Source organism: Phaenicophaeus curvirostris, chromosome 13 (genome assembly GCF_032191515.1).
Source record: "Phaenicophaeus curvirostris isolate KB17595 chromosome 13, BPBGC_Pcur_1.0, whole genome shotgun sequence".
Taxonomy (NCBI): Eukaryota; Metazoa; Chordata; class Aves; order Cuculiformes; family Cuculidae; genus Phaenicophaeus; species Phaenicophaeus curvirostris.
In genome coordinates, this window is record NC_091404.1 from 3,705,750 (window position 1) to 3,733,418 (window position 27,669).

Genomic DNA, 27,669 nt, shown 5'->3' on the forward strand with positions numbered 1-27,669 from the left:
TTTGAAAGGACGGTGCAACACCAGGATTGCATTTGTAATCAAACAACTGAAGCACTTCATAGTTACTACAAATGTGGTGATTTAAGAGCTAGTGAGCCTACACCGACAACCGTGCAGCATCTGCTCTGTACAGTGTTCACAGATCTACCAGCATGCTTTGTCACAAGTTGCTGCTTAGGGTCTTCAGCTATTTTTTTTCAGGGGGAAGCTGATCACTTTTTTTATTTAAAAAGCAATAGTAATTAAGCAATTCTTTTACCCCCTCCTTCGGATCTGTGTGAAGCCCTCCGCCTGCATGACCATGCCAACACGTTCTCTTTTCTATCAGTCGCCATCTCAGAAGGATCTGTGGGAAAAGGAAGAGTCAGTTTGCAACAACCTCAGGAAAAACGCCTGTAAAAGCCAATAGGAAGAAATACTACTGGTCTGTTTTCCTCCCTCAGCTAGTACAGGAGGGCTGTACAAGTTTACATTAATAAGAGATATTACCTCTCTCTAAAAACCTCGACTTGCTTAAGGAAACAATAGTAAGAAAGGGACTATAAATCTAGCAATACAGTAAGAGCATGTTCTAAGCAGCCAGGAGCAAGGATAACAGAGCCTTAAATATTTCAGCTTAAAGGGGACATAAAAAATGAAAAGTGGACTAAAAAACAGAAAAGAAATTAAAGTTGTGGAGGATAACTGTAGTCAGGTACATTAATAAAGAGGAACACACTTAAGCAATAACATTCTTTCAGTGAACATAAAGAATATCCTTACTTGGAGGCAAGATAAACAGATTTGCCCTTCTCTCTCCTATCAGGATGCGAACGGTCAATCCGTGCCATGCGACAGGTGCCCAGTAACCCAGCCCAGAGCACGCACAGCGTGCAGAGGAGTGGCTAGGAGAAGGGTCTGCTTTTTAAAAACAAATGCCAAGATTTCTGGCTAAATAAACATCATGGAGAAAATACCTGAATGCATCAATGCACACAGATGTATGAAAAAATAACACACTCCCACCAGAGTTTCTCCACGTGCAATTTCCAAGCGCCACAGAAAACAGATGTGTTAAAGTTTTGCAAAAAACAGTCTGCATTTTGTTTAAAACATTCCTCACCTACTGAAAATTTCTGGGTTCAAGTTATGCAAAAGCCCTTCACATATCTCATTTAACGTGTGTGGTTTGAGGGCAGGCCTCAGGGTCTCCCAAATCAAAATTTCACTTTTCATATTTTGAAGAAAAATGTTATAAAATCTAATCTGTGCAGATTTCATGCTCTGAAGTCCCGGTGACCCTCAGCAGATTTTAACTGTTTATGGCACTTCTATGTGTGGTTATTTTTTCATAATAAAAAACTGAAAACGAGAGAAATCCATTTCCTCACTTCATCCACAAAAAGTGTGTTACTTAGAAATGTCTCATAATAATTCCAAGAATATTGCATCTTCCTTATGTTTCAACTAGTGCTAAGGCAAGTAGACCTCAAAGGAACAAAAGCCTGACATCCTGGTGCTCAGAATGAGGAGAATAAACTTCCATGGTTTCTTGATAATCCACCACCGAAGCAGAATTTTTAAACTATAAAGCCCTGCATCTCCAGGAAACCTCACAGCTTTCTAGGCACTGGTATTTTCCATACCTGACAATAGGAATCAAAGTATCAACACAAAAGCTACATTTTTAAGAACTCTTCTTTATAAATAACTCTATTATTATTCAAAAAGACTTCTTGAGGTGAGCACAATAGTCTGAAATGTCTAAGCAACGTCATCTCCTTTGCTGGAGGTAGAAATATCACCTCCCATATAACTTTGCTGCACTTCAAAACTCTAAATAGTGATATGTAAAAAATAACCAGCAGAAGAAATGGAAAGATACCCCAAGGGCTTGAGTTTTCTCTGACCTGCAAGTAGGAAGAGAACCAATTTATACTTACCTCTGAAGCCTCTAACAATGGCCTGGAATGATCTCCTCCCAGACTGTGCCATGATCTCTGCTTGCAGAATGGTGGAATCTATAGAACGAAAAAGGATGGGGGGGAAGTGCCAATGGAGCCACACAGAACACACGTCACATTCACAGACTATTCCTCTACTTCATGTAAGTCAGCATAACATGAAAACAAGGCAGATGGCCCCATTTGTTTGTACCAACTGACCAGAAAAAGGAAACAAAATAAAATAAATCACGTTCAACGACTCAAACTACTAAGCGGCAACGAAATCTCCCTCCTCAAACCTCGACTCCCATCGGAATTACTTTCTTCTGTACCATGAAAGCCCAACATTTTCCTTTTCCTCTCATTTTAATTTTCTCCCAGGTTGTCTTCTGAGCTTTTTTAAATATTCTTTTTTTATTGTTTCTCACTCAGAACTGTTATTCTTATGCACTTCCAGATGATCAGAAGGCTGGAGCACCTCCCACACGAGGACAGGCTGAGAGAGTTGGGGTTGTTTAGCCTGGAGAAAAGAAGGTTCTAGGGACACCTTAGAGCAGCCTCCTAGTACCTGAAGGGAGCCTGCAGGAAAGCTGGGGAGGGACTTTTTACAAGAGCATGTAGTGATAAGAGAAGGGGTAATAGCTTTAAATTGGAAGGGGGAATATGTAGTTTAGACATTAGGAAGAAATTCCTCATGATGAGGGTGGTGAGGCACTGGCCCAAGTTGCCCAGGGAAGCTGTTAACGGACCCTCCCCGGAGGTGTTCAAGGCCAGGCCGCATGGGGCTTTGAGCAGCCTGGTCCAGTGGGAGATGTCCCTGCCCATGGCAGGGGGGTTGAATTGAATCTTTAGGGTCCCTTCCAACCCAAACCATTCTATGATTCTGTGATTCCATCTAAACAAATATGCTCTCCATACAAGCTGTGACAGTTCCATAAACTGAAAATATAATGGAGAAACAGACAGACTTCAAGATGCCCCCACACCCCAAGTTACTGCAAATTAATGCAATCATCAGAAAGGCACAGTTATGTCACAGGGCAACTCCCACCAATAAGCAAGAGGAGGAGCCGGCACTCCCAGCAGCAACTTCAGCCACGGCATCTGGGAAGGACCTCAAACACAACACCAATGAAGTTGTACAACCAATACAAAAGACAGCAGTGCTCTCTAGTTCAGCAAAGGCAGTTACATCAATGTAACTCCTCTTGCTTCCCTAAGCAGAGACGTTCAGAAGGGTGATTCAAACAGGACAATCTAGAATTTATAGCAGAGATGTGATCCAGGGTGAGAGGCTTAAATACCAACAAGTCCAACCCTCACGGCAATGAGACCGATTTCCTGGCAATAGCCTAGAGCACTCTCAGCACACCGAAACCCTTAGCGTCCTACACCAGCACTTACGCTTCATTAAACACACGATGCTGATAAAAAGACTGTTAAGACATCTCACCAAAGAAGTCCTGGGGCTGATGAACCATTGGTTATAACCTTGTTCTGGTTTCTCTGAAAATCAGACAGCTGCAGCCTCTCCTGAACAGAGCTCCTCTCTCCAGCTCAGCCCTGCCAGAAAAACAACCCAAATACTAAAGGAACTGAACTTCAGGTATTTAACTCTGAATGCGTTTTGTTGTTGACGTTGTATATTCCTAGTACGTGGGAAAAGACCACTGATGCTCCAGAAGCTGCTGGAAAGTAGCTAATTACTATTCTGCTACAGTGTACTAACAGGACAGCATAAAAATATTTTACTAAGAATTCACATCCTTTGACACTCAAGTTAACAGAATTCCCTTCCAACTGATGTATGAGGCAACATCACAGAAACAGCTTCCCCTAAAGGAGCAGCAGATCTGGTCACAGTTCCTACGGCCTGCTGAACCTACAACCGCTTAGAGGGTTCAGAGGTTAATACACCAAAAAAAAAGAAAATATTTGCACAAGGTACCCAGGAAAACTTAAATTTCTTATTTTCAGTCTTGAGCTTCAACTCTCTTCCAAGCTCCAGCGAGGAAATAAAGAACTAAACAAGGTGAAGAATTTACTTCATTCTAAGCCCTCCGGCCATTGCAGCATTATTGACAAAACTGCCTAGATGTGTGGGACTGCAGCTCACCCTGTCACCCTCCGCACATCCTGCAGGCAGACTGGGGACTCCACTTTCCCCCACTACAACTGTTTCCCAACAGATTTAAGAGTACAGAGGAAAGGCATACTTGGATCTTATGGCAACAGACCGAAGTAATGCTTTAACAGAGCAGGAGTGAGTTCTTATTTCTGTTAAGAAATCATGCAGGAAGCTTTAATTCCAGCATTTCCTAACTTTCAATTGCCTAACTCTGCACCACTGTGTTCTTCCAGTGTATTTTTGGATATGCTCCCCTACGCTCTAAAGGATGACACAGATGTCTGGCACTTGAGTGCACAGAAAAGTCATGTTGCTGAAGTGTCATGACTGTTGGTAGTAGTTTAAAAGCTCTAAATGCAAACAAACAACAGGGTTTAAACACACTTGCACACAGTAAAACTCACATGCGGAAGCTTCTCTTGGGAGTACCTTACATACTGCTCCAGACGTACTGCACTGATCTAATTGGGAGGGGCTTTTTGAACTAACTGTAACAGAAAAGATAACCGAAGGCTGGCTCAAAGTGCCTGTGTGGTGTTTGAGTCCCACAGCTAATTTTGCTGAGTTTTAAAGCAAGGAAAGAAAAGATAAATAGGAAAGAGCAGAGGAAGATGAGAGAAAAGGTGAAAATATTCTGGTATGGACAAAACTGCCACCAATATCATTGTATAGACTTAACCAGAGTTACACAGGACAGTGGCCAACATGCAACTGCTCTGCACACTAATCCAGAGCAAATGAAACCTAGGTTAACAAAGAAACACCTTCAGGAGTTTCCTTCATAACATTTTACTGACATCCCCACATCGGCTGTGGTGGTAAGACATTTGAGAGGCAGCACAGAAAACCCACACGGCATCCACAGCAGGAATGCTGGTGTGCACCACAACCCCCAAATACCGGGAGCGCTGCCTAACCCCACATTCCCCTCATCTTCTTCCAGTTACCAGATTTCCATCTGTCCTACCTCACTACATATCCTTCCTTTCAACAGTTTTCAGTATTATTAGATGCCCATTTCTGCCTGGGATCGCTGCTCCACCCAACAGCAACACTTCCTCTGTGAAGAGATTTTGGAAATTCATGGAATTTCAAACTCTGTGTTTCAAAGTGTCTGTCTGTCAATAATGACTCCTGCCCAGCAGAGACTGCTGGTTCCTAGTGCCCACGTGCCAAGCTGTTCAACTGCACCTTCAAAGCCCAGAGAAGAGAATCACAGAATCACAGAATCACCAGGTTGGAAAAGACCCATCGGATCATCGAGTCCAGCCATAACACAGCAATGCACACGGACATGTGAAATGCCAGCTGGACAATAAACACCAGCATAAGGGTACAGAACAGATCAGGCTTCAGGTTAAAAAAAAATAAAAATAAATAAATCTAACAAAAATACCTGAAACTTCTCTTACCACCAGTTCCAGAGAAAGGGATATTATTGAACTATGCAGAAGAACATATTCCTTATCACGTTATGGGACAGCTGGAAAGGCATGATAATGTAAGGAAAAAAACAAAGTCTTTTCTGTTTTTTACCATTACATCAACAATAATCTACATAGCCCTGCTTTCTACAACCACCAAAGTCCTCTCCAAAACAAACCTCTCAGTGACTTATACAGAGTCCTAGTACAACAGTTACCCCTGGGTAATGGCTGCTGGATCTTTTCAGTCAAATGCTGTTTTCCTTCCATTTAAGTTTTAGATCAAATAGATTTTGCCATTGCTTTTACTTCAGATGTGGGCCAACTGTTCTTTAAAAAAAAAGAACCAAACAAACAACCCCAAGCTTTGTAGAAAAAATATAGTTTTTGGCTACTTTTCCAAGCTTAACAAGCAGGTCACATCCAACATGCCCACTGTGGCTATCTGTACGCAGCAGAGATTCGGAATTCAGAGGAGGCTGGACACAACAAGCACCTGCCTAGTCCATCAGCAGGAAAGGGAACTGGAGAAGCTACGTTTACATGGACACACACTGATCTCAACATCGAGAAAGAGTCTGATTGCAGTTCCACAATATTTACAGCACCCGTCATCCCCCTCCATAAATTTTGCTATTTTCCTCTCCAAGAGACAAATGTTTTGTGTCTTATGGCTCAGAAAAGCAAGAGTCCAATTAAAGCCACTGAACAAAGTTAAGTGTGAGGGAAGGAAGGAATGGATCTGTAACACAACAGCACCAGAACTGCTCTACCATATCTCTTTGCACTACGTGCACAGAAAATACATATACTGCATTGGAACACAATTAAGATTACAATTAATTGTAAGCTTAAAAAATAAGCTTACAACTGTCACGAAACAACGAAGACATGGGATCAGGCAGTGCACAGATGCAAAGCAGAGCAGAAGAACGACAGGCAAGTGCTTGAAATCATCTTTTTCAAGAGGAATGGTTATAAGTTTGCTGCGCTGGTCCTATTTCACCAGAGCCGCTCCCTCCCCTGACCCACACCCTCCTGTGTGCTGAGCTGTGGCCGTACCAGCCTGCACTGCAAGAAGCAAACTCCCAGCTGCCACGAACCTCTGCCGTTCGTGTGGCTCTATTAACAGATGTAAAATTGTGGCTGTGCAGTTGATTTTACACACCACAGAGATTTTACTGCATGATTTCATACACTAAAGCACATATCCGAAGACGTGTCAGCACACAGCAGCCCAGCAGCCTTCAGGAAACCTCAGGCTATCAAACACTGCTTCCATTAAACCTTGCTACCAGGGGACTGGGAAGCATGCAGCTTAGGACCATGGCAAACAAATTTTAGTTGTTTTAAATGCAAAAGCAGGCATGTTTCTTCTATTTTTCTAATACACATAAAAGCTTCCAGAATAAGCCCATTAAAAAGATTTACAGTTCTGCTTATTGTATAAGCATAGCAAAATAATTACATAACTAAAACCAAAGCAGCACGTACTTGTTCACAGAAGATTTTTTTTTAAATGCTGAATTATCTAACTAATAAAAATCAATGGCTGATCACTCTGAAACACACCTACTGTAGTACCTAGCCAACTTTGGACAGTCACTTCTGTTGGTGCAGGGACAATGTTTCTTGAACTATGAGAAGGGAAAAAAAAAAGAAAAAGGAAATCACAGGGTAGTGCATTTTCCTCTGTCAGCAGATTTAATTAAATGTTAAAAAAATTATGTCAAGTGGTCCCAAAACTTTGAAGGACACTATAGTCAAAAGCCCCAGAACACTAGATTTCCACCTCCTGCTAGATAATCACCAAGCAAATTTGCACAACACACAAAATGTGTTGCCTATTTGTCGAATAAAACCTTTGTGCCCCATTATAACAAAACGTAAGATCTTGTTGATGCAGTTAATGAATTCTGATTTTCGTCCAAAACAGTCTGAGGCAGAAGTGAAGCAATAAATAATCATAGGATGGTAAAACCAAGAAATGCATAAAGGAATAATTTCCAACACAGGAATGCCTAGGGACTAACAGGCTAAAGAGATGGATCTGTACATACACACTGCAGACACAGCCTGAGATTTCCCGTTCAGAAAATCTAGTGCAAATCAACGATTAGCAACTTGTAGCAATTAAAACTCAGCAGCAGGAGATGGTATTTCTCACATGAAATTAAAAACATTCAAAAGCAAACCAAGACTACAATTACTACTTCTAAACATCACTGTAATAACGCTCTTGTTTATTTACAAGTACCTAAGCAAAGTTTCCAGGAACGCTGGACAATACTGAGCACCCAGATACATTTTAGTGGATACAAATACCTTTGGTCTGCATCAACTTCAACACTCAGCTTCGTGTCTTGCACTAAAACTAAACTAAACCCCCCCAAATGTACCATTTCAGTCCAGCTCATCTCATCTACCAAGTGACTGCAGCCCGGGGCGGAATTCTGCCCATCAGAAGCAGCTCACTGAGGCAGGTGACACCAAAAAGCTGTCACAAACAGTGGTGCTCAGGGTAGGGAGAGTGTTAAGGAAAATAAGGAGGTATAATGAATATATTGATGTAAAACTTAAATATCATTGCTAGTGGATTGTGATAAAGAGTATTGTGTTAAGAGTATAATCAGAACTGATGTGGAGAAAGTAACCTTTAGGGCAGTTTTAAGAACAATGCTCGGTTACGCAGAGCCCTTTCTATGGCTGGTTTAAAGCCCAGTCCAGCTGAATCAACAAGTTGTGCAAGAAATATCAGACCTAGGACAGCCATTTGCTTTAATGACAACTAATGATTAAAAGGTTAAACTACTCCGAGTACAGGCATAGATAAAATACAGGAATCAGTTAGTGGAACTGCTTGAAGTTTTCTTTAAAAGTTTTAAAGAACAAATAGAAGCGTCTGAAGAAAGAAGATAAGCGATTTTTATGATCGGTGGAGAAACATGAAGCATCACTTCTGACGGAGAACTGAAACGAGGCAGCAGAGATGAATTATCAAGATGGACTTGAAAGAAAAACAAACAATAGAGAACTGAGAGCCCATGGAAAAAAACAAAGAACTTTTTGAAGAATGAATACACTGAGAACTTCTCTGAAAAATACCTATTGTATAATGTGTATAAATATCTGATGATTTTCTGTGGGGTTTTGCCACTCACTGAGGCGATGGCCCAACTCCGAGTTGTTAATAAAGCAAAGTTGTTAATAAAGAGTTACCCAGAGCCTGTGGAAAATTCTATAACAGAGAGTAAGGTCGTTACTGAACAAGAGAACAGCTATGGGAGAGCATATAGAAGGCTTATTAACTTGTTCTTTGGGATATGGGTCCTTCAGTCACTTAGAAAAGCGTGTGTGAAAACTGGACACATTCAGTAGCAGATATGAACTCAGTTCTTCACTTGTAACAAAAAAATTATTCACTGGAAGACCTTTCTGTCAGCAGTGGAAGGCTGTATGAATTCCAGTTGCAATTTCCTTCCCCTACACCTCAGTAAGACCAGCTGGCAGCACAAGTTGTCCTCTATAATAAACACTTAGCAACCATTTCAAGGCGGTTTTAGAACACTTGTCCACTAAAAGACGATCGAAGGCCCCAGGAACAGACAGAATGGTCATAGAATCATGGAATTGTTTGTGTTGGAAGGGACCTTAAAGTTCAACCAGTTCCTCACCCTGCCATGGGCAGGGACACTTCCCACTGGATCAGGGGCCCCAAGCCCCATTCTACCTGGCCTTGAACACCTCCAGGGATGGGGCAGACACAACTACTCTGAGCAACCTGTTCCAGTGCCTCACCATCCTCACAGTGAAACATTTCTTCCTGAGATCTTATCTCAATCTCCCCTCTTTCAGCTGAAAATCCTTCCCCTCATCCTATCCCTGCCCTCCCAAATCAAGAACCCCTCCCCAGCTTTCCAGGAACCCCTTTCAGCACTGGAAGCTGCTCTAAGATCTCCCTGGAGCCTTCTCTTCTCCAGGCTGAACAACTCCAGCTCTTTCAGCCTGTCCGAGCAGATGGAGAATCATGGAATCACAGCACAATTCGGGTTGGCAGGGACTTTTAAAGACGATTTAATTCCATCCCCTGCCATGGGCAGGGACACCTCCCACTGGATCAGGGACTCCAAGCCCCATCCAACCTGGCCTTGAACCCCTCCAGGGATGGGGCAGCCACAACTCCCCTGGGCAACCTGTCCCAGGGCCTCCCCACCCTCACAGGGAAGAAACTGCTCCTTATATCTTGTCTAACTCTGCCCCCCCACCCCCCCCGCAGTCTACACCCACCGCCGCTCGTCCTATACACATACACACACACATTATATACATACACGCATACATACACCGCCCCCCGCGCTCCCCACGCACCTGCACGCGCCCCGCGGCCGCGCGAGGCCGCTCGGCGCCGCCGCCCCCCGCCCAGCGGAGCCGCAGCAGGGCGAGCGCCAGCGGGCGCCGCGCGCGGGACAGTCCCGGGCTGCGAGGGGCGCGCAGCAGCGCCATGGCGGGCGGCCGCGCGCGGGGCATTGTGGGGCGGTGGAGGAGCGCGGGCGGGGCCAGGGAGGGGCTCAGAGCGCCATCCGGGCTGGGCCTGGGCACCGCCGGAGGGGAGGCTGGGGTGGGATCTTAGGGAGAAACGTTTTCCAGTGAGGGTAGGGAGGCTCTGGCCCAGGCTGCCCAGAGCAGTGGTGGCTGCCCCATCCCTGGAGGGGTTCAAGGCCAGGTTGGATGGGGCTGGAAGCCCCTGATCCAGTGGGAGGTGTCCCTGCCCATGGCAGGGGAGGAACTGAATGGGCTTTAAGGTCCCTTCCAACCCAAACCATTCCATGATTCTATTCTATGATTCTCCAGAGGAGCCAAGCAGCCTTTAGCTTGAGATCTTAGGGTCAGCACTAAGGCTTGCAGCTGTCAGCGTCAAGGATTTCAGGTCTGTGTGAAAACAGCCCTGCTCCAGAGTGCCATCTTATAAGCCGACACTGAAAATCTCCGTTATTACCACTGACTGCAACACAAATGACTGCTAATAAATAACTTGTAATCTAAAGGCATCATGGACATATTCTTTTGGACAAGACACTAAATCATAGAATCATAGAATCACCAGGTTGGAAAAGATCCACTGGATCATCAAGTCCAACCATTCCCATCAATCACTAAACCATGTCCCTCAGCATCTCATCCACCCGCACCTTAAACCCCTCCAGGGAAGGTGACTCAACCCCCTCCCTGGGCAGCCTCTGCCACTGCCCAATGACCCTTGCTGTGAAGAATTTTTTCCTAATGTCCAGCCTGAACCTCCCCTGGTGGAGCTTGAGGCCATTCCCTCTCGTCCTGTCCCCTGTCACTTGGGAGAAGAGCCCAGCTCCCTCCTCTCCACAACCTCCTTTCAGGTAGTTGGAGAGAGCAATGAGGTCTCCCCTCAGCCTCCTCTTCTCCAGGCTAAACCTTCCCTGGAGGTGTTCAAAGGACGGGTGGACGAGGCGCTGAGAGACATGGTTTAGTGTCTGATTGGAATGGTTGGATTCGATGAGCCGGTGGGTCTCTTCCAACCTGGTGGTTCTACGATTCTGTGAGTCTCCCGGTGTGCCAAGGCAGGACTACGACTCCCGGCATGCCCAGCACAGAACTACAACTCCCGACATGCCTCGCGTGGAAGCTACCGAGATGACACTAAGGGACGGCAGCTCCCGGCATGTCCCGGGCGGGACTACAACTCCCGGCATGCCCCGGGCTCCCGTCCCGGTGCGGGGCGTCCCGTCCCGATGGCGGCGGCGCCGGTCTATGTGTACAGCCCGGAGTACGTGGCCCTGTGCGACTCCCTCTGCAAAGTGCCCAAGCGGGTCAGCGCCCGGCGGGGCTCGGGGTGCGGGGACCGGGCCGGGAGGGGTCCCGGGGGGGCTCCGGGGATAGGGGCGGGCTCGGGTCCCGTCGGGTGCCGGGGGCTCGGCCGTGGGGCCTGGGGTGGGAGGGGGTCTGGTTGGGGGGGTTCCCGGGGTGGGGTGGGAGGGGACCCTGGGGGGCTCTGTGGATTATGGGGAGGCATTACGGGTCCCAGGGGGTGATGGAGTGAGAGGGGACCCGGGATCTGGGGTGAGGGGTCCTGGGCTCTTTTGAGGGGCTGCAGGGAGGCCTGGGGGATGGGAAGGGACTCGGGTGGAGCTCGGGGGGGGGCTAATGGACCCCGTGGGACCCCCGGGGTGGAAGGGAGGGCTCGGTAGTGGGAGGGTCCCAGGATCTAGGGGCCTTCCCGGGCTCTCTGGGGGCGCAGCAGGGAGGCCCAGGGTGGGAGGGGACCCGGGGGGCTCCGTGGATTAGGGAGAGGCATAACGGGTCCCAAGGGGTGCTGGGGTGGGAGGGGACCCGGGCTGGGGGGGTTCCTGGGCCCTGTGGTGATGCAAGAGGGAGATGTGGGGTTGGAGGGGACCCTGGGGGCTCGAGCAGGGCTGGAGGCGGGGTTAATGGCCTGTATAGGGGCTGGGAGGGGAGGCCTGGGGTGGGAGGGTGTGCGGGGGAGGCTGGGGAGTTCACGGGCTCTATGAGGATGCAGCAGAGAGGTTTGAGGTGGGACCCTGGGGGCTCTCTGGGGAGCTGGGGCGGGGTTTATGGGCCCTGTTGGACCTTGGGGATCTCCAGGGGCTGGGGCATTAACGGGCTCTGTGGGGCACAGTGAGGAGGCGTGGGGTGGAAGGAACTCCTGGGGGTTGCTGCTGGCCCCAGGGGCAGCAGGAGGGCGTGGGGAGGTTGGGGAAGGGGCAGCAGTGGGGACACCCCCTGGCCCTAGGCAGGAGGAGGGGGTCAGTGCCAGCCCTCCCAGCACACAGGGCCAGGAGTGGAGGCTGGGAAACAGTCGTGATGCTTCCCAAGCTTCCCTCCAGGAAACTGCACTGCTGTGCTTCTCCTGGCACAGCGAGAGTCCCGCAGCCCCCCTGTCTGGGGCCCTGCCCAGGCTGGGAGCAGTGACAGTGGCCCTTTGGCTGCAGGTCACGTACCCCAGTCACTGTGCTGCTCTCCTAAAGCCACACTCACGGCCTGATTTTTCTTTTCTCTAGGCCAGTATGGTTCATTCGTTGATCGAAGCATATTCTTTACTTGACCATATGAAGTAAGTGCTTCCATTTTCTGTGAAGAGAATGTTTCCTTCTCTTGCTAATCAAAGAATCAGAATTTTTTGGGTGGAAAAGACTGTTGAGATCATCAAGTCCATTTGTACCTGTCTACTACTAAACCATATCCCTGAGCACCTTATCTGCCCAGGCTTTAAATACCTCCAGGGATGGGGACTAAACTACTTCCCTGGGCAGCTGTTTCAGTGCCTGAGAACCCTTTCAGTGAAGGAGTATTTCCTCATATCCAATTTGAACCTCCCCTGGTGCAACTCGAAGCTATTGCCATTACTAAGGTGTGGACGATACTGAGTAGCCACAGGCCTTACACTGTCCCTGCTGGCAGCGCAAATGTAGGAGCCCACGCAGAGCCTGTTTCTACGATCTAAGGAAAGTCTGCTTGTTTTCCTCAAGGTTATGTTACATGTAGTTTATGGTTTCCCTTCCTCATCTAATGGAGTACAAAGTGCGTTGTGCTTTCTGTGTAGAGCACGCTGTCACCTGCTACTGGCGTGGCTCTGAGAAGCAATGGCGTAGAACCTGTCTGGTGCTGCTCCAGATCCAGTGGCTGGTGTTGGTGTGGAGAGGGGCTGTGCTGTTTTGCGATTGTTCTGGGAGATTTTTTGTGAGGTGTTGGTGCTGTTTGGGAGAGAAGACGAAATCTGAAGGGGAAGAGTGAGAGCCCTCCCAGCCCCTTAGGCTTGTGATGCTGGAGGATGTGAAAGGAAAGAATCGTGGAATAGAATCATAGTATTATTAAGGTTGGCACAGTGGGGTTGGGCTGATGGTTTGACTGGACGAGCTGAGAGGTCTTTTCCAACTTTAATGATTCTGTTATTCTGAGGTTGATTCAGGCAAAGTGCCCAAACCCAGGAAGGGGTGGTGTACGAGTTGCTGAGTACAGAGATGGTCTCTGTTTTGAATGCAGGTGGCGTTAAGGGCACGTCAGAGGCTGGGCTGTGATGTTTTCTCTCTGTTATTTCCTCTGTGCGTAACCAGAATGTTGGATCTGCTGGGGAGACTGTGAGAGCACACAGAAAAGCAAAAAACACTTGAAGCAAAGAGGGAAGGTCAATTCAGGCAGCACCTGCGGATGTTGATCTTTGGGGTGAACACAGCAGGCAGTGCCAAGCTGGGGGAAAGGCCCATTGCAGCACAGCTGAGCGGCTTTCTCACTGAAAGGAATGACCCAGAGGAAGAGGGGGGGTTGTTTGCTTTTTCAACAGTAGCTGCCAAAAGAAGCCTCCTAGTTTGAAGAGGTTAAAGCTGGGTGTTCCAGCCAAACCTGATGTGCTCCCTTCCTCCTCTCTGCCTAGAATAGTCAAGCCAAAAGTGGCCTCCATGGAAGAGATGGCAACTTTCCACACGGATGCCTACCTGCAGCACCTGCAGAAGGTCAGCGAGGAGGGGGATGATGACCACCCAGAGTCTGTGGAGTATGGACTGGGTAAGAATGCTTGTTTTCAGCAACAGATTAACTGATTATTTGGTCCAGGATGTTTTTTGCTGGAGCTGAGATTAGACAGAGGGGTGAGCTCAGGTGGGCTGCTGGGCTGTTTGTGGAGGGAAACGCTCTTTGATGGGGTGTTGTTGAACCCCATCAGCCAGCAGTCACCTGCCAGGCTGGCATTTCACTGTTGCTGGTAGAGAAAACAGTCAGCTTTGTGCTGTGGCGCTGTGCAGCTCAGTCTGTCCCTTGCACACCAGGAGTCGTTGGGCCCTCCCTGGGCTACGGGGGGAATCTCTGCTCCACCGTGGGGTCCTCCCTGGGCTGTGGGGGGATCTCTGCTCCACCATAGGGTCCTCCCTGGGCTGCGGGGGGATCTCTGCTCCACCGTGGGGTCCTGCCTGAGCAGCAGAGGAATCTCTGCTCCACCGTGGAGTCCTCCCTGAGCAGCAGGGGGATCTCTGCTCCACCATGGGGTCCTCCCTGAGCAGCAAGGGGATCTCTGCTCCACCGTGGAGTCCTCCCTGGGCTGCGGGGGGATCTCTGCTCCACCGTGGGGTTCTCCATGGTCTACATAGGGATCTCTGCTTCACCGTGGGGTCCTCTATGGGCTGTAGCAGACAGCCAGCTTCACCATGTCTTCCCAATGGGCTGCAGGGGAATCTCTGCTCAGGCACCTGGAGCACCTCGTCCCCCTCCTCCACTGACCTTTGTGTCTGCAGAGTTGTTCATCCCACATATTCTCACTCCTCTCTCTGGCTACTGCTCAGTGTTTTTACCCTTTCAATATGTTATCCCAGAGGCACCACCAGCGCTGTTGATGGGCTCAGCCTTGGCCAGCAGCAAATCTGTCGTGGCTCCATCTCTGTCCGACATGGGTGAAGCTCCTGGGGTCTCCTCACAGAAGCCACCCCTGCAATCCCCACTGCTATGAAAACATTGCCGTGCAAACTCAGCACAGTTGCTTTTCTACTTACACCCCCTAAATCTGCTGCGTGAGCCCAAATCTGATCCCTGTTGTGAGGCTTTTGTGCCGTGGCTTCTTCATTGCACCTGAAACAAAAAGTTAGTGTGGCAATTGAAGAGAAATCGCTCGAAACAAAGAGAAGGTGCTTCCCCCAGAGAAAAAGCCTGTTGTGCCTGAAACATGAACTCTTACCTGCAGGTTATGACTGTCCGGCTACTGAAGGGATCTTTGAGTATGCCGCAGCCGTGGGAGGAGCCACCATCACTGCAGCCCAGTGCCTGCTGGACGGCAAGTGCAAGGTAGCGATTAACTGGCCTGGAGGGTGGCATCATGCAAAGAAGTAAGGAAACAATCTCTTCCCTTGTGTTTTCTTGCCTGATGTCTGAACCCTGCCTCCTAGCTCCCAGCTTCCCTGCGGACGTTCAGGGTGTGGTGGTCTGGCTGGAAGAGTGTGAGATGTGAGAGGGGTGAGAGAAGGTAGGAGGTAGATAGGAAAGAAGCAGAGTGTAGGGCAGAGGGTTCCTGGTGCTATCCGGGACGACAGCATGGATTTAGGGCAGGTATATTTAGAGGTGTCCTGCCATGCATTCATACATGGATATCTCTGGAAGATTAAGTGGGAGTTGGTTTTGCAAAGCCAATAGCCATAAAGAGGCTGTGGAGAGGGAAACAATTGGTGTCCCTACCAACTTAGAAGAGAATGGGAGCATGGCCACACATTGTCCACATTGTTTTGTGTGGCTTTCTTGGTTTCTTAATTAGAGGTTAGAAAGAGTGCAGGTGAGCCTCTGGTTTTGCCCATGCTCTGCAGGTGGCTCTTTGCTCTGAGCTGTAATGTTAATAATGATCTTCCAGAACAGGAGAGGAGGTAAAAATTTTGTCTCCAAATCCTGTGATTCTGTAGTGGCAAAATGATTTGTTTGCGTGGATGGCCTGTTTTCCACAGGTGCATGTTTTATTTTAACTTGTGCCACCTCCCTCCCAAAAAATGAGGCCTGTCTGCCAGTGCAGACAAAACAGCACCTGTCCTTGTCCCCAGATAAGTAGCGCTTGCAGTGCTGTTCTGTTTCCCTGGGGACCCCCAGAATCATAGAATCACAGAATGGTTTGGGTTGGAGGGGACCTTAAAGTCCATCCAGTTCTAACCCCTGCTGTGGGCAGGGACACCTCCCACTGGATCAGGGGCTCCAAGCCCCATCCAGCCTGGCCTTGAACACCTCCAGGGATGGGGCAGCCACAGCTTCCCTGGGCAACCTGTGTCTTCTCAGCCTCACAGGAAAACATTTCTTCCTAAGATCCCATCTCAATCTCCCCTCTTACAGCTGAAAACCATTCCCCCTTGTCCTGTGCCTGCACTCCCTGATCCAGAGCCCCTCCCCAGCTTTCCTGGAGCCCCTTTCAGTACTGGAAACGGCTCGAAGATCTCCCTGGAGCCTTCTCTTCTCCAGGCTGAACAACCCCAACTCTCTCAGCCTGTCCTCGTATGGGAGCTGCTCCAGCCCTCAGATCATCTCTGTGGCCTCCTTGGGACTGGCTCCACAAAACCACGTAACATCCAGAAACTAGCATGTACCATGTGTCTAGCCCTAGCAGCTGATACGTGACTGTGCAGGTGTCTCTTCTAGCTCTGGTGACTTTTTTGACCTGGTAGAGAAACTCTGGAGTTATAATAGTGGTGTGCAAACTTCAGCAATAGCAACATCTCTGCAGGACCCACTTTTGTGGATGTGGGTTCAAGTATGGCTCGGTGAGGATGGAGAGCGTTTGTAGCGGCTGAGCCAAGCCCTCTTCCACTTTGCAGGAGGGATGAGTGGCTTTTTAAACATTTTCTGTTCTTGTTTGTCTTGGTTGCATGGTTCACAAGATGCCGTAGCAAAAGAAATCTTGGAATCATAGACTGGCTCTGGTTTAAATCAGCTCTCCAGGGTGATCTAAGAGAGCATGTGGGCTAGTGCTAAGTGGTGATGGGGACTTGACCTCAAAGCAAGTCTGGAGGAGAGATTAAGAAACTTTCTTGTTCCTTTGATGTCAGCATTATGTACGATGCTCCTGATGTATCTTGGGGAACAAATCTTTCCTCTGTTTAACTGCCAGGGCTGTCTTCCGGCCGAGCCCAGGAACTGTATGGTGAGGGACTGCTTGTGAGGCATCCTGTTTGAAGTTTCCTGGGGAGGAAGGGAGAGGGCTTTGGGGAGAGGCTTAACTGTCATAACCTGAGACTTTGGAACAGAGCAGCAGAGAACTGTGACTGCTTTGGACCTGCCTTTTACTGCCAGGACCTTTCTGGGAGCTGTGACTCGGACCACAGGGCTGGAGTGGCTCCTGCCTGTGCCTGTCCAGCACTCAGAGGAAAATGGCCATCAGGGCTGTCCAGGGGCCTCTTGCTGCAGAAGGAGAGGAAGTACAGCACAAAGTGGATTTGAGCCAAGGGGCTGTGAACTTATTTATAGTATCTCAAGTGCAGAAAACTAACGTTTTATTGGTGCAGTGGTGAAATGGTCAGAGGAACCCTGCCAAGCCCCTCCATAGGTCAGGGCCTTTCTGCAGCGTAGCCAGCTGCCAGCAAGCCCAGGGTTGAGAAGCCATCAGCACAAGCAGTCCTGTTCTCTGTGCTTCTAAGCCATGCTCCGAGCTGTTCCTGACCCATGCCTTGGTCCCTGTGGGGCCTCGGCTGGCTCTTCATCCTCTTCTGTGTGTCCCTGTGAGATGGAGGCTTGCAGAGTAAAAGCGATAACACTGAAGTCAATGGTGATCGTGTAGGTGATGTTCAACCTCGTGGACATTGTTTTCACAGAGATGAAGCTTCTGGCTTCTGTTACCTGAATGATGCGGTCTTGGGGATCCTGCGGCTGCGCCAGAAATTTGACCGTGTCCTTTATATCGATTTGGATTTGCACCATGGGGATGGTAAGGCTCAGCACAGGCTGCGAGCACAGCCACACAGGCTCAGGAGGAAGAGTGGGAGAAGTCAAAGCCTTTCAGGGCAGTAGGGCTTTACCTGCTGCAGCAGCCATAGCTTTGCCTCCTTTCAGTGCAGTCAGATTCCCTCAATCCATTCTGCCTCGTCCTCCTTTATCGATTCGCCCCATGCTGCTCATCAGACCTCTCTGGACCATCTGGGCAGTGGTCTTGGACCTTAAGCATGAAGCAGCATGTTCCCATGCCAGTAATCCCCTCTGCCACTGGCCCTCCAGCAGGGACTTCCCCATGTCCCTTGTCTCCTGTCCCAGCAGAATAGCTTAAATGTTTAAACAGTGCTTAATGTTTTTAATGCCTCCAGTGCAAGAGGAAAGCAGTCAGTAGTAAACAGTGTTTTTGAGAGAAGGCTTAACACTATAAAACTAAAGCCAGGGCTGGCCTTGCTGAAACTGGTCTCTCCATCAAGGCCATTATTTCAACACTGTTCAACATTTCTTGCTCTTTTGAATTTTATGGTGTGTTTCATGTCACTCCGTTTTCCTGCCACATTTGGTTTCTGTTAAGTTTGCCTTTTCCCACTCTCTGCCCGCTATTTTAATATGTATTTATGGAAAAGAGAAGGCAGCAGCACTGAGAAAAAGCGAGAGAAGCCTGGTAGCTTTGGCTCTATTAAGAGCCAATCTCTGGCCACGGTATCCGTGCTCAATTCCCTTCCCGACCCTTGCAGGCCAAGCACTGTTAACAGGGGTGCTGACCTGAGGTATTGAGATCTGCTCAGTACTGATTAGCGTGAGGCCTGTCAAATTCATTTCAGTTCTGACCTTTGCTATACTTCAGGTCTTCATTAATTAAGGAAGGATTTAGTGAGACGCACCTGGTTTTCTGCTTTGCTCATTCTGTTCCTGCTCTGCTTGCTGCCCCGTGTTTATCAAGTGGCTTGTTTGCATGTTTAGATTGTCGTTTATGTGAATGATGCATGAAAGCATTTTTCTCTTTGCTTTTTTGATAGGCGTTGAAGATGCCTTTAGTTTCACCTCGAAAGTCATGACGGTTTCTCTGCACAAGTTTTCACCAGGATTTTTCCCAGGCAAGTTGAACTTGTGCAGTTTGTGCTAATTTGGTTCATGCATTCTGCCCCTCTGCTCTTCTCTCATGAGACCCCACCTGGAGCCCTGCATCCAGCTCTGGAGTCCTCAGCACAGGAAGGACCTGGAGCTGTTGGAGCGAGTCCAGAGGAGGCCACAGAGATGATCTGGGGACTGGAGCACCCCCTGTACGAGGACAGGCTGAGCGAGTTGAGGTTGTTCAGCCTGAAGGAGAGAAGGCTCCAGGGAGACATTAGAGCAGCTTCCAGTACTGAAAGGAGCTCTTGGAAAGCTGAGGAGGGGCTCTTGATCAGGGAGGGCAGGGATAGGATGAGGGGGAGCGATTTTCAGCTGCAAGAGGGGAGATTGAGATGGGATCTTAGGAAGAAATGTTTTGCTGTGAGGGTGATGAGGCCCTGGCCCAGGTTGCCCCATCCCTGGAGGTATTCAAGGTCGGGCTTGATGGGGCTTTGATCACCCTGATCCAGTGGGAGGTGTCCTTGCCCATGATGGGCTTGGAACCAGAAGGGCTTTAATGTCCTTTCCAACCCAAACCATTCCATGATTCTGCGATCACTGGCAAGGCCCCAGCACAGACAAGTCCCATCCCTTCTGTCCAGCAGACGTGACTTGCTGCCTCTTCTGTTGACCTAGGAGAATGAAAGAGGAGAACTACATGTTTGGGATTTCCCCCTTTCTGATTGTTGCTGAGCTCTGGGCAGAGCCACTGCTGGATGCCCGCGTGCAGCCCTTGAAAGCTGCGTGACAGAATTGGGCAGAGGGTGAGGACCAGGTCCGTCCAACCCCTCCTTTATTGGTGGTGGCCAGAGGACTCTCCCATAAACATGCTAAAGGTCTTGGCTCTCTGCTCTCATCTGAGACATACTATCCATTTCTCTTGCTGCTGATCCCTTTCCCTAGCAATTAACCATGGGATGTTTCTGTTTTTCAGGCACTGGGGATGTGACAGATGTTGGCTTGGGCAAAGGTCGCTATTACAGTGTGAACGTACCTATCCAAGATGGCATTCAGGATGAGAAATATTACCAAATCTGTGAAACGTAAGCCCTCTTGCTCTGACACAGTTTACTTGGATGGCATTTTGGAGAAAACTGCTCAGATTTTGTTTTATGTACTATTTTTAAATACAGTCCTTCCTTAAGTTTTGCCCCTGCTCCTGTTATAGATTTGGATTGCAGCAGACACTGGACCTCAAGGGGTCTCGGAAGTCTTGTCTGAATTCTTAGGCAAACTGAATATACTGTGGAATTTGTGGGTGGCTGGGGAGGTCTCTGCCATGAGGGTTGAAGGGGGACTGAGAAGGGCCAAATACTTTTTATCTGTGGATGTAGGGCATGATGCTAGTTCTTCAAATAAGGGCTCAGAACCATGACCACTTGTGAAAGATACACTCAGGGCTGAGCAAAACGTGTTTTCTGAGCACCTTCTGTTTGTGCCAGGAGAATGAAAGGCTGAAGGCTGAATGCCTGCTGGTCACTGAACTGCCTCCTGGCAGGTCCCTCTGTCACTCAGTTGGTGATGGACCTCACAAGCAATTGCCCATGCAAAACCGGGCTGTGCGGCTTGTTCTTTTCAAGGAGGAGGAGGCTCAGTACAGAGCTGCAGGACACGGTAGCACACCCACCTCTCGGCTCGAACAGCTGTGGGCTGAAACCTCTCTAGACTTGTAGCTTGTGGGGAGAGGCTCTTTATCAGTGGCACCTCCCCCTGGATCAGGGGCTCGAAGCCCCATCCAGGTTGGCCTTGAACACCTCCAGGGATGGGGCAGCCACCACTGCTCTGAGCACTTGGGCCAGGGCCTCCCCACCCTCACAGGAAAGTATTTCTGCCTCCCATCTCAATGGAGGCAGAAGGCTAACTAGCAGAGAGAGCGTGACAGGAGGCAGGTGGGAGCAAAGAGTGCAGAAACCTCGAGGGGCATTGGTGGATCTGAGGGACCGTGTTCATGCCACAGCGTCCCTCTGAGCTGTGTTGTGATAACCCTTACCGCTTCTCTCCCCAGTGTGCTGAAGGAGGTGTACGCTGCCTTCAACCCAGGCGCGGTTGTGCTGCAGCTGGGGGCAGACACCATCGCTGGGGATCCCATGTGCTCGTTCAACATGACGCCTGAGGGAGTGGGCAAGTGCCTGAAGTATGTCCTGCAGTGGCAGCTAGCGACTCTCATCCTGGGTGGAGGTGAGTGCACGCCCTTCCTGCTGTCCATAAGGAAACCGCTTTGGCCTCTTGTGGCCTTTCCTCAAGTGCGTGCCCCTGGGCTTGGCACTGACTGGAATTTAGCAGGGTGACTGCTGGGCGGTGTCCAGGGGGCACTCGGGAGCAGGGCTGTTTTCACACAGACCTGAAATCCTTGACGCTGACAGCTGCAAGTCTCAGTGCTGACCCTAAGATCTCAAGTTAAAGGCTGCTTGGCTCCTCTGGAGAATCATAGAATAGAATCATGGAATGGTTTGCGTTGGAAGGGACCTTAAAGCCCATCCAGTCCCACCCCTGCCATGGGCAGGGACACCTCCCGCTGGATCAGGGGCTCCAAGCCCCGTCCAACCTGACCTTGAACACCTCCAGGGATGGGGCAGCCACAGCTTCCCTGGGCAACTTGGGCCAGGGCCTCCCCACTCTCACAGCAAAGCTTTTCTCCCCAAGATCTCATCTCAATCTCCCCTCTTTCAGCTGAAAGCCGTTTCCCCTTGTCCTGTCCCTGGACTCCCTGTTCCAGAGCCCCTCCTCAGCTTTCCTGGTGCCCCTTTCAGCACTGGAAACTGCTCAAAGGTCTTCCCGGAGCCTTTTCTTCTCCAGGCTGAACAGTCCCAACTCTCTCAGCCTGTCTTCAAAAGGCAGGTGCTCCAGAAGAGCAGAGGTTGTTACCGCTGCTGAACTGACCCTGGCTTCTCAGTGGCATCTCTGACTTCCATCTCTGCTCCTCAGCCATCCCTTCAGCACTTCTTTTTAAAAACGAATGGTGTGTTCCCAAACCTGCCTTGATGCATCTGGTAATGAATGTTTTTTTTTCGTTTTTTGGATTCAAGCAGAGTTCTGGGAAAAGGCCTGGCTGCCTACACAGTACAGCAACAGTACAGTACACATAGAATCATAGAATCACCAGGTTGGAAGAGACCCACTGGATCATCGAGTCCAACCATTCCTATCAAATACTAAACCATGCATAGCTCTGCCATGGGGCATAACCAGCTGCATTTCCAGTATAAAATAGTTGCAAGTTGTACTGATGAGCTTTTTATTTGTCCTTTTAAACATGACAACGCCAAAGAGCTCACCAGCAAATGGCTGGACATGTGTATTATGCTTTATGGGTTGAAGGCTGGCATTAAAAAGCAGAAATCCCCGTCTCCACTGCTGCCTTTGTACTTCTCCTCCTCTTTCCTTTGAACACCCCTTCTTGTTGCCAGGAGAGGGCCCAGCGCATGGAGCCAGGAGCTTGTGCTGGGTCTGAGATTGTGGCTGGGAGGAGCATGTCCAGTTTGGGTGGTTTCCCTTCATGGACATTGCCATTTGGACCTGGACTTGTGTAGCTAGTGCAAAATGCGGTTTTTGGCATAGCTTAACTGGATAAATTAAGCTGAATCAATGTAAAGTGTGTATATTGTCTCCATGATTTGTTCCTCCCACTGAAACCTTCTTCTCTCTCCTCTTTCCCCACTTTTCCCCCTCCAAAATGATGATTCTTGCTGGAGACAGGAGGCTACAACCTTGCCAACACAGCTCGCTGCTGGGCGTACTTGACTGGGGTCATCCTTGGGAGAACGCTGTCTTCCGAGATCCCTGATCACGAGGTAGAGTTTGACAAACCCTCCCCTCTCCTTGAGTCTTTCTACCCAATCCAAACAGCATCCTTGCTGCTCAGTACTCTTTGGCCGAGATGCTCCTGTCACAAGAACGCCCTGTCCTAGCAGCATAGTGGGTGCTCGTTCCCATATCCTGAGGCCGGCTGCATCTTTTTGCAAGGGCTCTCAGGAGCTGATTAACTCCAGTTTCAGTTAACTACAAAGAGGATGGGGAGGGCGAGTCACCTTTTTGCTCAAAGTCCTCTTTGGGATGTGCCTGTACATTTGCCAGGGAAGAGCCAGGCCTTTCTCAAGGCTTTAAATTTTTAGCCCTGCTTTCAGCAAGTACCAGACACAGCACTGAAGCTTTTCTGACCGCAGTCTTGCAGTGAGCAATGGGCCAGGTGCTGTTCACGATTGCGTCTGAATCGTCTCAATCCCTGTTTAAATGCTTTTAAAGTCTTGAGCGGAGCTGGGCGGCTGCTTGAGGGGCATGATCTAGACTGACCTTGGGTGGAATAACTATAGGTTCATACTAGGTTTCAAACCGCAGATCGGTGTTATTGACACTGCAGGAGGAAACCTGCATGTGGAAAGCAGTTCAAGCACACAGTGACTACAGAGTGAGAATGATGGGTTTGCTTTTGTCGAAGGATCTCACAGGCCAGTACACGTGAGGAATTAAAGCTCCTGTGTGGCCTGTTTTGGTGAAAACGAAATGGGGAGAGGAAAAAAAAAAAAAGAAAAGGCTAAAACAGTCATATTCTTAAAGGGGGAGGATATTTTCTACTGAATAATGACAGATCTGACAACAAATACTGTGCGAGTAGCAAAAAATCAGGCATTTTATAAAATTCTAAATTCTATCTCTGATTTTCGTACAGAATAGTGGACAGTCAGCATTGGATGTTCAAAGAAATTCTATCTTGGTTCCTCCAGACATCCTAAGACTGTTCCAACACCATTATGCTGCTGCTTAGTCAAATGCTTTCTGGATGTCAAGAGCACAGCTGTCTTGTTTTCAAGCCCTTTAGGAACAAAAAAGAACAACCAAAAGACCTCCGTGTTTGTGAAGTACTTAAAGGGGAGGCTACAGGAAGGCTGGGGAGGGGCTCTTCTCTTCTACAGGCTGAAAAACCCCAACTCTCTCGGCCTTTATCAGCACTTGGGCCGGAAAGACACGTTATTATCCTCAAAGCACACTGATTTTCACAGTCATGTCAGCGCAGCACTCTGCATGGGGGTGTGTGGAGCCGAAAGGAAGGATACCCCATAGGCAGCATTTCAAATTTGTTCATTAAAATCTCAGATTTGCAGATGACCATGTGTAAAATGAGTGGCTTTCCCTAATAAAGCATTGGGAGAGGGACTGATTTTGGCTGCACAACTGTGCTCTGCTTCCCAAGCCCTTGAACTGGTAGCGGTTGCGGACTCCAGGCGGGCACAGGCAGTGCAGAAGCACCTCTTTGATGTAGTGAAGCTACACATGCCTCTCAGATGAAGAAAATATTTTTGCCTTTTTACAAGCAGATAGCCCTGGGGAGCCTTCCCTGCAGCTTCAGCCAGCCAGAGACCTTTCTGCTGACTCTCCTTTCCTCTTCCCTGCAGTTCTTCACAGAGTACGGCCCTGATTACGTGCTGGAAATCACTCCAAGCTGCAGACCAGACCGCAATGAGCCACAGAGAATTCAAGAAATTCTGAACTCTATCAAAGGTGAGTTGTTCAAGCCAACACTCCTGCTTCAGGCTTACAGGTATTTTTAGAGAGGACTTCAGGAAAGCTCCTTTGAGTCTTTCTCACTAAATGGAAAGATGAACCACATTGAATCGCAGAATAGTTTGAGTCAGAAGGGACCTTAAAGCCCATGCAGTTCCACACCCGTCATGGGCAGGGACACCTCCCACTGCATCAGGTTGCCCAAAGCCCCATCCAACGTGGCCTTGAACACCTCCAGGCTTCTCTGGGCAACCTGGACCAGGACCCCTCCACTTCCACAGGAAAACATTTCTTCCCAAGATCTCATCTAAATCTCCCTTTTTCATCTTAAAACCGTTCCCCCTCATCCTATCCCTGCGTTCCATGGTAAAGAGGTGATGACCATGGGTGTCCTGAGGTATCCATTCCCAAGCACAGGCCTGTCCTAGGGAGGGGACATCTTCCTGACCTGTCCAGGAGGGCAGGAGGAACAGCATTGCTCAGAGCTGGAAGGGAGGGATCTGTGCTGTGCACTCCAGCCTCGAGGAAGGAGGACACAGCAGGGAGTGAGCATGAGCCTCGCTGGTGCTGGCTGTAAATCTTGAACCAGCAATCGGCCTGCAGGAGAAACTCGTAGCAGGAGTGGTGGCAGCACCTCCCTTTGTTAGTTCCTCAAATCTGGTTCAAAGAAGAGCAGCAGACTTTGAATGGAGCGAGGGGCCAGTGGGGAACAGGGTTTGCGCTGAGGCTGGGATTGCTGTATGGCTGCTCACTCCATCAGGCACAGGGGTGGCGCTCTGGTCCCTGGCCAGGCCACTCTGTCAGGCTGTAATATCAGTGGAAATACTTTTTTCTGCCTCCTTTTATTTGCAGGGAATCTAAAGCACGTTGTTTAGTGGAGAAGGAAGGCTCAGATTTCCACCAAAGCACTTCCCGTGGGGAGGACTGCGTGTTCATGTGAGCAGCTGGTGAAATGTGTGGCTGCCGGGGAAATTTGGAAGATACTAATGTTGGTTGGTGGATTTTTTTTAAATTTTTTTTTCTCTAAAGAAGAAAAGCTGCTCTGCACCGTGAGTTCCGTGGCTCTTCCCAGGCCAGGAGCGTGGGCCCTCCAGCCACAGCCTTCCAGTGCCAGCAGAGCCTTTTTTAACACCATAGAGTTTATTCTCGCAACTGGTTTTAAATAGTTTTTAAGAGAGGGGCTTCTCAGAGCTGTGAGCCCTTCCCAGCCTGAGCCCAGCGCTGCGTTGCCTTCCTGGAAGGAGCATGGTGACTGAGCTGCCCACACAGAGAGCAGGTGCCGAGTGCCATCCAGGACCCAGACTGTGCCTGTTGGCCACGGAAAGGCCTGGCTGTTGTGGTTTTAACTGGGAGATGTTTTTTACAATAAAATATTTGGAATACTTCTCCAGCCCTTTCCTTTCTTCCTGCCTTGCCCGTGCCCTTTTCCACAGCATTTCATGCGTTCAGCAGAGGTCAGGCCTGTGCTGGAAAGCGAAGGTCTGAGGTTGCGATTGTGACTGTCACTTCCAGCCCTGTGGCGTAAGGTAGGGGAGACCCCCAGGGCGGTGGGTGAGCTCCCAATGGGCTCCAGAGGGGTTCTGGGTGTCTAAGAGGGGTCTTAGAAGGCCTTAAAGGGGTCCCAGGGGGCTCTAGAGGGTCTCAGATGGTACCTGGGGATCTCAAAAGGGGTCCTAGGGATCCGAGAGTGGTCCTAGAATGTCCTGAAGGAGACCCAGGGGGATCTAGATGGGTCCTGGAAAGGTCCTGGAAGCGCTTAAAGGGGTCTCAGGGTCTTCTAGAGGGATCCAGAGAGTCCCATTAGGGGTCCTGGTAGTCTCTAAAAGGGTCCTGAGTATCCAAGAAGGGTCCTAGAATACCCTAAACAGGTCCCAGAGGGGTCCTGGGGGTCTCTATACAGGTCCTGGGGATCCAAGAGGGGTCCTAGAATGCCCTAAAGGGATCCTATGGGACCCTCGGGACCCCTCTTAGACAGCCAGAACACCTCTGGAGCCCACTGGGACCCCTTTAAGGCCTTCTAGGACCCCTCTAGAGCAACCCCTTTAGGGTCTTCTTGAACACTTCTAGGACCCCCAGGAACCCTCTAGAGATCCCTGGAACCCCTTTAGGGGGACCGCCAGGGTCCTTGTACTGGCACCCAGACCTATGTAGAGTCCCCGAGTACCAATCTAGGGCCGCCAGGACCCCTGTGGGGACCACCAGCACCATTCTAGAGTCCTCTAGGTCCCTTCTAGGACCCCCCAAGACCCTTTCAAGGCCTTCCAGGACCCCTTTTAGACACCTAAGACCTATCTAGAGCCCCCTGGGACACCTTAAACGCCTTCCAGGACCCTTCTAGGAAACCCAGAACCCCTTTGGAGACTTGTAGGAACCCTCTTCAGACTTCCAGGACCCTTCTAAAGGCACACAGGGCTTTCTAGAGCCCCTGCGTAACCATATAGGGCCCTCAGGATGCCTGTATGGACCCCCAGCACCCCTCTAGGGCCCCCAGGAACACTCTAGAGCCCCCTGGGACCCCTTCATGGCCTTCTCGGACCCTTCTAGGACCCCATGGAACCCTCTAGACCCCGCCGAGGCCCCTTTAGGGCCTTCTAAGACACCTCTTAAACACCCAGAACCCCTTTGGGGCCCACGGGGACCCCTTTAGGGCCTTCTAAGACCCCCAGGAACCCTCAAGAGCCCCCTGTGACTGCTTTAGGGCCTTCTTGGACCCTTCTAGGACCCCCAGGAACACTCCAGAGCCCCTTGGGACCCCTTTAGGGCCTTCTAGGACTCCCAGAAACCCTCTAGAGGCCTTTGGGACTCATTTGGGGCCTTCTAGGACTCTTCTAGGACCCCTAGAGCCCCCTGGGACCCCTTTAGGGCCTTCTTAGACCCTTCTAGTACCCTGTGGAATCCTCTAGAGCCCCCTGAGACCCCTTTAAGGTCTTCTCGGACCCTTCTAGGACCTCGAGGAACCCTCTAGGCCCCGCTGGGGCCCGTTTAGGGACTTCTACGACCCTTCTAGGACCGCCAGTAACAATCTAGAGCCCCTTGGGACCCCCCTTCACGGCCTTCTGGGACCCTTCTAGTACCCCGAGGAACCCTCTAGAGCCCGGCAGGGGGCGCTGCCGCCGCGGCTCCTCCGGCCCGGCAGGGGGCGCTGCCGCCGCCG

The 27,669-nt window shown here is 49.7% G+C and overlaps 2 protein-coding genes across 7 annotated transcripts in view; one reads left to right on the forward strand and one right to left on the reverse strand.

The window, feature by feature from the left end:
- The window catches only part of ABCB7 (ATP binding cassette subfamily B member 7), a 37,717-nt gene extending 27,737 nt beyond the window's left edge, over positions 1-9,980 (reverse strand). The window contains exons 1-3 of the mRNA XM_069868027.1: positions 9,846-9,980; positions 1,923-2,000; positions 260-346 (exon numbers count right to left, since the gene is read on the reverse strand). Coding sequence (XP_069724128.1) covers positions 260-346; positions 1,923-2,000; positions 9,846-9,980 — 300 coding nt within the window. The remainder of the gene's footprint in view (positions 1-259; positions 347-1,922; positions 2,001-9,845) is intronic.
- A 1,228-nt stretch (positions 9,981-11,208) lies between these two features.
- HDAC8 (histone deacetylase 8) lies at positions 11,209-25,901 on the forward strand. 6 transcript variants are annotated; one of them, XM_069867609.1, is made up of 11 exons: positions 11,209-11,274; positions 12,527-12,579; positions 13,897-14,027; positions 15,193-15,334; positions 17,789-17,901; positions 18,923-19,000; positions 19,951-20,059; positions 21,022-21,194; positions 22,713-22,807; positions 24,407-24,512; positions 25,368-25,901. In XM_069867609.1, the coding sequence occupies exons 2-11, from the start codon at positions 12,533-12,535 to the stop codon at positions 25,388-25,390; spliced, it is 1,017 nt and encodes a 338-aa protein (XP_069723710.1). In that variant the 5' UTR covers positions 11,209-11,274; positions 12,527-12,532; the 3' UTR covers positions 25,391-25,901. The 6 variants fall into 6 exon arrangements, 5 of the variants coding, with proteins under 5 accessions (XP_069723710.1, XP_069723709.1, XP_069723712.1 ...); XM_069867608.1 differs by having other exon boundaries at positions 11,210-11,317; XM_069867612.1 differs by lacking the exons at positions 11,209-11,274; positions 12,527-12,579 and having other exon boundaries at positions 14,005-14,027; positions 15,193-15,293.
- The last annotated feature ends 1,768 nt before the right edge of the window (positions 25,902-27,669 follow it).